At 34.5% G+C, this 12318-nt stretch overlaps 1 protein-coding gene across 4 annotated transcripts in view; it reads left to right on the top strand.

The window, feature by feature from the left end:
- LOC147402651 (metal ion-binding protein) overlaps nt 1–12318 on the top strand; it is a 40912-nt gene that overhangs the window by 5744 nt on the left and 22850 nt on the right. For all 4 annotated transcript variants that reach the window (XR_015178946.1, XM_086444383.1, XM_086444381.1 and 1 more), the window contains exons 2-7: nt 5182–5313; nt 5723–5794; nt 6459–6529; nt 6660–6759; nt 6845–6943; nt 8083–8209. Coding sequence is in view for 3 of the 4 variants with exons in the window: in XM_086444383.1 (XP_086300509.1) it covers nt 5182–5313; nt 5723–5794; nt 6459–6529; nt 6660–6759; nt 6845–6943; nt 8083–8209 (601 nt within the window). In the remaining variant the exon portion in view is untranslated. The remainder of the gene's footprint in view (nt 1–5181; nt 5314–5722; nt 5795–6458; nt 6530–6659; nt 6760–6844; nt 6944–8082; nt 8210–12318) is intronic.

Below are 12318 nucleotides of genomic sequence, written 5' to 3'. Positions count from 1 at the left end.
AAATGTAAGAGGAAGGGAAAGAGTTTGAGTGCCTCAAGGAGTTGATCATAGCTGAAACAAAGGACTTGACTGGAAAACCTTTGCCTTTATTACGAGTCCACTCCAGCCTGTCGCTTTTAGAAGGATCCCAGTGAGCTTGATTGAGCTGTTTAGTAGTCTCAACTTTACAATGTATTTAACTCATTCGTTATTTCAATGCTAACTGTATTTTCTTTTGTCAAGATAGTCCATAAATTCTTGAAGATCGATAAAAGAAGACAAGATTGAGTTAGTTGTCATATTCATTGCTTATTTTGTGAAGGTTCTTCTTAATGGTATTTTTAGAGAGCTTCTACTACCACACCAACTTTTACTTGGAGCACCCCAATTCATATTACTCCCACAAAGAATTAACACTCATTTTGGGGGTGCTCTAAGTAAGAGTTGGTGTCGCAATAGAAACTCTTTTTTAACATTTGAAGGTTGCTTACTGTGATTTTTACCAAAAATATGGGATCATTAACTTAGATTCTTTGGAGAATGCAGTTGTCTTAATTGGATGTATTGAATGATGTATGAGTGAAACACAATGAGGCATAATGACTTAGCTAACTTTACAATATCGTAAGACCTTGATTGAATCAATACTACTGTGGTGGGAATTTTGACCTCCAAGTTGAGATTTGCAGCACCATCAGATCGAACCACCAAGGAGTGTTTGTTTAAGCATCGGTGTGGTATTTGCCAGAGAAACTTCAATGCCAAAGTCAATCTCACAATAATTAATTATACCATAATCAATTACCCTCAAATAAACAAATTTACCTTATATTTATACATGTGGGCTCTCCTTATTTGGGCGTTTTTTTTCCTTTATGCTCCTTTATCCCCTTTCCATTAGGACTCTCTTATGATCTTCTATTTGCTTTATGGAACTCAATCACTATTTCTTTCTTATTTTGGTGAGATATCGACTATTCCTGAGATTTTCTCCCCTATCTACAAAACTTGAACTTATCTTGATCTCTATGCATAGATCTTGACCCCTACTCCAAAGATGGGTGCTTCACTTGCATCCTCCTGCTACTCTGGAATTCCTAGTGATAATCCAAAGAATGTTTATAGGCCTATTCCCTAGGTCTTGTCTATAGAATTGACCTATGGGTTTCACAAGAACACAACTCGTTACACTCTAATATGCTCAAACTCAGTACATGCATATCTAGGAAGATTAGACAACTACGAAGAGTAACATAACTAAAATCCAACAATTTGTGAGTCGTATGAGAAGTCCATGGCTCAAGATAAGAATCTCTCCTCACGACCACAATAACCAATTTTGGATTTGGCAATTATTCGATGTGGGTCGGTTCGGTTTCATTAGGATAAATCCGAGAAAGTTTGAAAAAAAGTCCAGGGTATCATATAAAAGACTTTTTTTTTAATTCTTTCCCCAAATTCATCGACTTCAATATCCCTAAAAACCTATCTTGTTCTTGGGATTTGAAGGTTGAAGAAGATAGAATCTTTGGGTTGGGGTGGGGATTAAATGGTGAATCACCGATTAATTCGTTAATTTAATTGATTGGTCCCTTATACGGAGATTTGTTTTGAATTTCTTGAGAATGCTAACAATAGGGAGTCTCACTTAAATTGGTATTCATTCATTTCTCTATATCGGAATAAAGGAATTCCATTTGTAGAACTCTCTAACCCAGATTTATAATCAAGCTCATAGAAAATGTCCTACCACAATTCTACATCTGAACTTATACTCATCAAGATAATAATCAAACCTTATATATAGTTAAATAGATCATCATCATCATGTTCTACATCTTATCCCAAAATAGGTTTGGCAAGCCTATAAAAAAGAGGAGGGTTCTATTAGGTTGGAAGCTGATGTAATCTTTGTCATATTTTCGCATGAATATGATCCTTCAAGAAAAACTAAGATAAATTTGGCAATGAGTGCATCCATGAAAATATAGTAGTCATAATAGGTGATAAACCATGGGAAAGTCGGTGGAGATGGCTTGGTTAGGTGCGACGAAGATCGGTAACAGTCTAACAGTCTCAGTTAGAAGGAACAAGATAGTTGGAGATTCTAAAAGAGTGGGAGGGAGACTAAAATGACATGGATTGAGTTAGTGAGAGCGGATATAACACACTTCAATGAACAAAAGACTTGGCTTTGGACATGTTTGAATGGAGTAGATCCTAAATTTCTGGGATAAGGTTTTAATGATGATGATGGTCTACATCTAGAGCTGTATACATTATAGGAGATTACAATCCAAAAATAGAAGAAAATAAATTCTAATTTAATCTCCTATAACTCATTTGATTTTATTGTAGTATTATGATTCTACATGAATACTCTTGGTTGAAAAGAAACCTGGCCTTGGATTTGTCACCACAATGTGCCTGTCCAATTGGAGAGATTTAAAATATTTGGCTTCTTTAATTTCTTCTTCAACATTATCCAAGTGGAAGTTGCAATATGCATCTCCATTCGACCTTCAAAGAATTAATCATATTAAGGATATGGATTGGAGGTGCTTTATTGACTGATAAAGGAGATACACGGAAAGGATCATATGCACACATGCTTCGATAGATCTTCGGTATCAAAATTGAAAACAACTCTACCAAAGATAAGGACGTGTAGGGATTTAGGGCCAGATGATATTTTGATATAGTACGAAAATGTATGGGAAATAATGGATTTGATTCATCTTTTTTTACCCTTTCTAATTAAGTTCGCTACATTTTGAAGCCTAAAAAGATGAATATGAATGGAAAAAAGCATTATAATAGATGGGTGAGTAGTTACCAGATATATTGTAGTTGATCTTAAGTTTTTTATTTATTTGGTGTAAGATTTTTAAGGAGTTTAGAGGGTTTCTTTCATGATGGTGTTGGTTAGATGGGATTGGGTGTGTTGTATATCCTCTAGGTAAGGTCTTTTAAGTGTGCTTTCCTTGTGTTGCTGTACCTTGTATTTCAGCTGGTCCTCTCGACAGCTGGTCAACGTGGTACCCTTTTTATTTATTTATAAAAAAAGTATCGTAATACCTTTATATGAGAATAAGTGAGACATACATAACTGTACTAGCTATCGAGGAACCATGAGAAAAAGTGAGATCAAGGATTAAGACAAAATACTAATATCAAGGAACTAATTTGGTATTATGCCAGGGTGATCAAACATCATGAAAATATTTCTATTCAGACAAATGATGGAGAAGTTGGAGAAAAGAATTATAATTTCCACATTATTTATGGTCTTAGAAAAAACATGTTACAAAGCACCTAAAAATGTTAATTTGGTGGGTATGGGAAAAAATGAGAGTACCGAGCGAGTACATCGACATAATTAAGGACATGCATAAGAGGATTGTGACTACTGTAAAAACAAATAATGAGGTGGCAAATAAGTTTCCAATTGCAATTGGTTTACATCAAGGGTTGGCTTTGAGTTAGTATTTGTTGCTTTAGTCATAGATGAAGTAATTGCTTGTATTCAAGCGCAAGTCCTTGGCACGTGTTATGTACAAGTGCATAGTATTACTGAATGATATTAGTAAAAGAGTCAGCAAAAAACTAGAATTTTGCTCCCTACGCAAAACTGCGGTGAATACCTTAATCACTCATTCATTGTGAGATAGCTTTGTAGCTTGATATCATTTTTCAACTTCTTTGTATTTATTGGATTCTTCCTTACTTTTTCCTTTCTTTTTTTGAAGTTTGTGTGATGTGATTTTTTGTTATGGAGGAAGGATTCTGTGGAAGTTGATACCATTGTAGAAGGAAAGAAATAGAAGCATATTTGAAGGGAAGGCGAGCTGGGTACATGATATTATTCTCAAAGTCAAAGCATTTATTTTCTATTTGTTCAAACTCCATAATTAATTTCGAGTCATATTTTTTGAGGATTTTGGATAGGTGAGGACTTCTTGTTTGGAGGAACCGAGGAAGTTAGTGGTGTGCGTTTGAAAAAAAAAATCTTCTTTGAGAAGTATAAGGGCGAAAAGTCACATCTCCCATGATTTTTTTTTTTTAAATTCTTCAGGTACCTTAATTTACTACAAAAAACTTGCAGTAACTACTTGGATTCTAGTACGTGGATAAGACTATTTGGGAGCCGATTGTTGAAAAGTTCACTTGTGCTTTGGCTTTTTGGAGACCAAATACCTTTCAAAAGGTGGAAAATCAGTTTTGACTAAAAGCACTCTCTCAAGTATTCCAATGTATTTCCTATATCTATCCGCCTCCCTAGGAGCATTAAAAAGCAAATTGATCCATAATTTCCTCCATGACGATAGAGATGGCTCCCATAAGATGCATCTTATCCACTAGAAACCATTCTCTTTTCTACGAAAGGTGGTGGCTTTGGGATTCAAAACATTTGATTAAGATCACAGTTCTATTTGGCAAGTGGTTGTGGAGAATTATATTGAAACATGTAACCAGCTTATGCGGAAAACTTTCCTCATTATTGGACATGTTGTTTGGGGCCTAATCACATGATTTGCATAGAGAGGGTACTCAATATTAATTCATTTCTCTAAATGTTAATTAAAAAAGCATGCCTTATTAAACAAGTTAAAAAATGAAATAAGAAATTATTGTACAGGTAATCCCTACCTACCATCATGTCCTATATTTGATACTATAACTATAAACATATTTTTATAGTTATATATTTAAAATATAGACCATTTCTTACAGGTAAAGATAGTATTTCACTAGATGAAAATTTAAATTATGTACATACACTCAGGGTTTAAAATCTCATTTTGATGCAATGTTTCAGTAGAGACAAAAACAGAAATGGTCTCAACTGAAACATTGCGAGACATTTCATCCAAATTATTCAATGTTTCGTTCTGGTTTTGGCTGAAACTGGAATGCTCCTCTGAAACACTTCTAAATGGCATGAAACTTGAACCATGTATTTGATCATATTTTTGTGTAGTAGGGTCCTGTACTTTTTTATTTTATTTTATTTTTATTTGTATGTTAGGTACCTATCAAAAAAAAATTATTTATATGTTAGGCAGTATATCTTTGACTACATATGGTGTGGATGTGGTCAGCAAGCTTCTTTTTCTTACTCAACGTTCCAAAATTTTCAAGTGCTTGACATCTCATGTTCCATTATTTAGTTTCCTTCTCTTTTCCCATGACTGTTAATAGGCAAACTCATTACATGTTCATGGTGTTGCAATACCAACTACGGATGGTATCCGAAATGTACTCGACCATATTGGAGCGCAAAAGAATGGGAAGCAGACACAGGTGCTTTGGCAGAACCTTCGAGAAGAACCGGTTAGTGTGTTCACTTGCTTAAAATTTTTCTGGTTGATCAGTAACTGAGATTTTATTGGATAGAAACAAGTTTGCATGAAGAAAAAGCATTCCCATTAATTATACTACAAGAAACAATCAAACAAAGAAAAAATAGATGAAGAAAAGGACTAGTCATGAGGAGTCAGTCAGACGCCATTGAGTATTTTCAAGTAATTGAACATGAATTTAGACATAATTGAATGGAACATGATTCATTTAGCCGCAACTGAATTTTAGAATGAGCTTGATGATGATGATGTTCTTGGATGAATGTGGTACCCTTGCTATGCTCTAGACATACCATGAACATTCTTTTCTGTGTCATTTCTGATCTTTTACTAGAGAGTCCTGAATTCAAATTAACTGTTTCTTTTTCATCCTTGAACAGGTTGTGTACATTAATGGTCGCCCCTTCGTTTTGCGTGATGTGGAAAGGCCCTTCTCCAATCTTGAGTATACTGTATGTTGATAAGGCAGATTTCAGGAGGATCTCCCCTCTCCCTCCCGTGGCTTACATTTTGTTATTGCCAATGAAGTTTGCCTAGGCATTTAGACTTGGTGTTAGCTTTCATCCAGTAACATCTAGTTTCTATTGGAATTTCTGTGTTTCTCATGTCATATACTGCATAGTTACATGTTTTCTGTATCGTTTTTGTGGTTAATTTCATTTCATGAAATTTTATTATAAATGCGTATACATGCATGTGATTCTTCCTTGAGTATAGGCACATTATTTTTTTTCTTGATTGATACTGGTAGGAAAAACAGGAAATGCGTATATGTTGGGTATTTCATCTAAAGACTGATAAAAATTGCTTTCTAGTTGAGTTGAAGGATATATGTGTAAAAGCATCTGATGACTTGTGAAGAATAATCTTCAAAACTACTTTGATAAAAGTCCTTTAAGAAGATTCTTTCTTCCATGTATTACCTAAAGAGAGCTAGGCCATAGCTATATGAAGTTAGATTCTTGTAAATGAATCTCTTCCCCTTGCTTTAGTTTTTATGCGATTTAATCTCATCCCTTGCTTAAATTTTTATGCCCCTTTAGTTTGATTCCCTGTATGAATTGACTTTCTGTCTTGATTCTCTTAAATTTGAAAACGACTTTCCATGTTAAATAGGGAATAAACAGGGATAGGGTTGAACAAATGGAAGCTCGCTTGAAGGAAGATATCCTGCAGGAAGCTGCACGGTACTACATAGGGTTTAATTTTACTTTTATCTTTAGTGATTGTCTTTAACTATTATTTGCGGCCTAGTTACGCTATTGATTGTCTTGCTCTGTATGATATCGTATTTTCTTTGCATATTTGACTATGCAGATATGGAAATAAGATCCTTGTAACTGATGAACTGCCAGATGGTCAGATGGTTGACCAATGGGAACCAGTGACACATGATTCTGTGAAGACGCCTCTGGAGGTATACTTGATGTTCCTTGTTTGTAGGTGTGATGAGGTGTTCCGCTTGTATGTTTCCGCATTTTTCTTATTAATCTTCTGGCTAGGTCTATGAAGAACTTCAAGTAGAAGGGTACTTCGTTGACTATGAACGTGTTCCTATAACAGATGAGAAATCTCCAAAGGAGCAGGATTTTGACATTCTGGTAAGTCATTTGATTTTATTGCTGGATTGTTGTGTTCTTTATATAGTTGATAAATATTTTGGAACAGTGTAACCTTTTGCTGTTGTTCTAATGCATTGGACAACCCCAATTGCCTATCTAATTCTTTTTATACCATCGACGGAAGAGATCTTGTTGTTTTGGGTACCAATGCCAATTGAGAGACAGCAGAGTCAGTCGTAAACTGATGCAGCGGAAGCATGCCAATCAATAGATTCACTTGCTAAACAAGCAATAGCCCTGAAGAAAATAAAGCAAAGAACTAGAAATTAAGTAATTAAGTGAGAATATAAAAATTGCAAAAGAGAATTGAATTGAATTGTTGTTAAAATTCATTTTGAAGCTCCTTATATAGATTACTCCATCATAACAACAATTAAAGGCAATAGTCGAGTAGGGAAGTTGGTCAGTTCCAAAACCTATGTCCTAGTAAAAAGATAGTTCGATATGGCTTTGAAACCTTCTAAAATACTAGAAATCAAGTTTCCTAATCTATCTATAACATAATAATAACTTCCTAAACCAATCATAGCTCAATTTGGACACTTGTAAACACTTCTAATTATAACCTAAACAATAAAACAAATTTAGACAACAGAAATTTGCAAAACCAATTAGAAACTTTCTAAAGTTGAAATGGAAAGTAACTAAACAACTTCTAAATTACTTAAAATTGAAATAAACTAAACACATAAGACTAAAATCAAAATTGGGTTGAGTATGGACCCAACCTGGTCAAGCTGAATGGGTTGGTTAAATTGAGTTGACTCGGTCAAGCTGAGTCCACTATGCCAGATCTAGATGGGTTGATTCGGCTATGATTTGAGATGTATGGCACATGATATCTACTCTGATACCAACACATATGTGAACATATTCAAGATGGATGCCCTTGTTTTTGATGTCTAAACTACCTGCATATTAAAAATCAGAAACTTCGAGATGGATAAGAGGATATTAAATTACATAAATTGTATATTTTACACGATATGGAAGACCTTGATTTTAGTCATGTACTTATGTACTTGGCAAGCCATTGAATATAAGAGCATTGGTGGTGTTCCTTAAACTGATCTAAACATCTGCATGTAATGATACATTTTCTTTGTTCCATCTTTCAGGTCCATAGAATTTCACGAGCAGATATAAATACTGAGATAGTTTTTAATTGTCAAATGGGGCGTGGACGAACTACAACTGGGATGGTCATTGCTACTTTAGTTTACCTTAACCGAATTGGGGCATCTGGTAATTTTGTTGCTCTTTGATGTATTCTCTAACATGTGCAAATTTATTATCTTATACTTTCTTTTCTGTTTGCATCATATGTCACTAGTAATAAGTGTATTTAAAGCATAGTTTCTGGAGAAGGAAATGGGTGAGGGAAATGATTCAAGAAACAAGTACGGGAAATGATCCTTAAAATTGTATTTGATGCAGACAATAGGAAACATTAGGTGAAAATGGAGGGGAAAATGTTGGGTGAAAATGGAAGGGAAATGAAAGGAGAAACATGTGGGAAGCACTTTATAACTGACTTGCAAATACACAGATCTAGCCATTTTTTGTAGGACTGGCAATGGATCGATTTGGTATCGGATCAATATCAAACCACTACCGATCTGAATTTTTTGCCTTATGATCCAAAGCCAACCAGATCAATGAATCATTGAATCAAATCCGATCTGATTATGTTTTATTCAATCCAAAACCGATCCGATCCGATCCCATCTATGGAGGACATTGAATACCATGAGTTTTGGGGAATAAACATGCCTAAGGTTTCTTGGCAGAGGTTTTGGAGAAAGAAAGAGAGAGAACAAGTCTTCTTCCCTTCATAACCTTCTCTGGTTACAAAAAAACAAACAAACCCTAACAACAGTGAACCCAACAATACCGTATAATTTCATCTGTGAAATCAATCTATCAGACCCTAAATCCATTGATTTCGACTCCCTGCATTGCTCTCCTCATGCTATGGATTTCTTATACAACGATATCATCTTACCTGAAGGTTTAACGGCGGAACTTGGGTTTGATAATGAATTCGATTTCTCTTTCGACGATCTCACGTTTCCCCCCAGTAAATAAAGGTTTTCTTCATCACCTGATTCTGGAAATTGTGGACGAGATTCTTCAGGACCATCTTTGATCAGGATTTTGGTGGTTATTGATCGGTTGTTGCTAGATTTTTTCTTCTTCTTCAGAGAGAGAGCAACATAACTAGGGTTTGAAAGAATTTTTTTTTGGTGGTTTTGGAGAGAAAACCAAGGTTTTTTGTTTGTTTTGTTTTTGTTTTAATGAAAGAGAGAGACGAGAAGGGTTAGTAGAAAAATCATTTTTTCTTTATATCTTGAACCGTTGGATCAATGGGATACGATGTGTTACTTAAATTTTATAAACATGAGTGTGAGAAATCAGATCGTTTTTTTTTTTTTTGCCGGATTGGATTGAGTTACATTTGAAACTGATCCAAAATTTTATCGGATCTGTAAAAATCAATTCGAAAATCCAAATTTTATATCCGAATCCTATTTTTTCGGATTGGATCAGATAAGGGGTAAAAACTGATCCATTGCCAGCCCTAATTTCTTGAGTGGATGGAATATTTGTTTTTGCTGTCCTATGTCCCTTTGGGATGCGGGATCAACGGATCACTTGCTTTTGCATTGTCAAGTCGCAACCGAGGTGTGGAATATTTCTTCAATCTGTTTGGTATGTCCGGATGAACACCAAGGTCAATTAAGATGGGGTTTGAATCATGGTTGAACGTGGGGAGTTCCTTCTCTGGCCCCAAAAGGATACTTAGGAGTCTTACTCATTGCAATTTGCAGGGGCGTTTGGTTGGAGTGTAATAGGCACATATTCGAGGATAGAATATTAGATTTTTGGTCTCTTGTGCTTTCCATTTTAGGGCTGTGGTTTTTGTGGTCGAAATTGTATGATGAGTTTAGAGGGTTAAGGTTTGAGGATATTGTGTTTAGATGGGAGGGTGTGTACTGCATTTTAAACAACTGAGCTAATGTATCTGTTTTGCACTTGTATGGTCACCTCAACTGAACAAGATTTCATTAATAAAATGTTTGCTTTAAAAAAAAAGTTGTTGTAATAGTATTTACAGCAGGTTTTGTGTAGGGATGGGTTTTAGGGTTCAAACTTAGATTGGTTGGGTTGGGCTTCATGGGGGCAAGGGGCAACAAGGTGTGAGATGGGGCTAATGTTTTGAAAAGTTTCAGCAGGCTCTATGGAGGTTTAGGATAGATTTAGTCAAAGGTTCTAGCAGTTATTTTGTTAATAAACAGACAAATAAGTGAAGTAGAAGAAACAAAAAAGTAGATAAAGAAGAAGAGATAGGAGAGTTATAGATAAGCCCATTACCTGGAATCACACCAAGACAAGCAACCTATACCTTGGAATCACACCAAAGAGACAATAGATTCACACCATGGAGAGTTCTCTTGGGGAAAGCTATAACTTTTATTCTAAACATTCGTAATTATTAAAATCTGAAATAATATATTTGCAACTATTTATAAGATTCAAAACCCTAATCTAATTTTAGCCATGCAATTAATATAACAAGATCTAATGGCTGTGAATAAAACTTAAATATAATAAAATTAAAAATACCATCTATGTCCTAATCTAGCAACTTTATCTCCTTTGAATTTTCGGCTTATGAAAACTCACTAAAAAGACACGATACAGTTACTAAATTTCCCCAAAACATCTATGATATGACCATGGACTTACAAAACACAAAAATAAGCCTAAATACTTATCCTAATTACTAAAATGGACCCTCCTAAACATAAAACTAAATAATACATAAAATCTAATTATTGGCCTAATGGAAACGCCTATGATCTCAAATGCCCTCATCAAAACTATTCAAAAAGAATAAAAGACAAACAAAGAATATATCATGATTCGTTTTCTTTAGTATTCCCCAACCATTTCTCACACATTTATGTAATGTTTACCAAACATTTTCCATTTTGTTTTCCAAGTTTGTGGAAGTGCCATAACTCCTTTTTCCTAGGAGATGCAAGTCCTTGTGCGACATGTGTTACCCAATAACTATGATTACAAGGTTCATTTCATTTCATTTGGACTTCAAGCATGCATCTTCTCATATAGTGACCAATAGAATAAGCATGATTCAAAATTTCATTAAGCTCAAAGTGTCTTAGTGCCGACTGAGATGAGATATTGTAGGAATTCTCAGGGTTGTTTCAATATGTATCATAATAATGACGTTATCTTTGATGTATTTAAAGAAGTAGTGCTATGCCTACACAAAGATCAAAAGTGGTAAGAGCCATGCACTTGTAAAGAACTTAAACGACCCCCTAATCCGTCGAATCACTCATTATTATTTTTACATCCTAGGTCTTCTTGCTTATGCTCTTTGTGTGGCATTTTAACCAAATGACTCTGAACTTATGTTCATACTTCTAGATACTGCGAAAAATGTAGGAGGCTGTTTATTTATAGTAACAATTGACAACTATATGTCCAATGTAAAGGGTGTTTGAGATTTTTTTTTCCTCTTAATGTGCATTTTTCCAATACTTCTGCGTTGGGATTAGTTTCTAATTCCAATTTGATACCAATTTATATTTTTCGAGAATTAGTTATAGTAGAGGAAAAGAAAGCAAAAGTGAACATTTAGTACCGGTGAATGAAATAGGAGCAGCCTAAGCTATGAGATCCTTTTTTTGTTTTGCTTTTCCACTACTTATAGATCTAAACAAAGAGGTTCGATAAACCTAAACTAAACTTAAAATATGAAACAATATAATAATTGTGGTGTAAAAACATACACAGTCACCCCGAAATTCATGTTACCTTCAGATCAAACCTGCAAAACTTGGTGCAGAATAATTTGAATCATATTAGTGTAATTGATGGAGCAAATAGGGATAAAATATCGTTGTAAGGCCTTCCTTTATTGTTAGAGAAAGGGAAAAAATAAGGAAAAATAGGTCTTTGATGCAATCAAAACAAATTCAAATGATCAAATATTAGAAAAATTAAAGTGTGTTCGATTCTCTATTAAATAATATTTTTTTAATACCATAGATAAATAAATAAGCACATCCATTGAGAATCGAATCCACAACCCTCCGCCTTTTCACCCTATATGATCATCTAAGTCCCATACTCCCCTCAAATAAATAAGCTCCCTCCATTGGGATTTGATTAATTTATCTATCTATTCTCAAAAATCTCTCATAATGCTTGCCCCTAATCTAAATTGGGATGCATGAGAATTAACTTCATTAAATATCTCAATACCTATCATTAATTTTATTTCAAATAACTTGTATCTTATTCTCCTTAAACCTCTAATC

This window comes from Akebia trifoliata, chromosome 5 (assembly GCF_017979445.1).
Source record: "Akebia trifoliata isolate Shusen 1 chromosome 5, ASM1797944v1, whole genome shotgun sequence".
Taxonomy (NCBI): Eukaryota; Viridiplantae; Streptophyta; class Magnoliopsida; order Ranunculales; family Lardizabalaceae; genus Akebia; species Akebia trifoliata.
The sequence above is the reverse complement of the archived record's forward strand: the minus strand, read 5'-3'. Positions and strand labels throughout refer to the sequence as shown.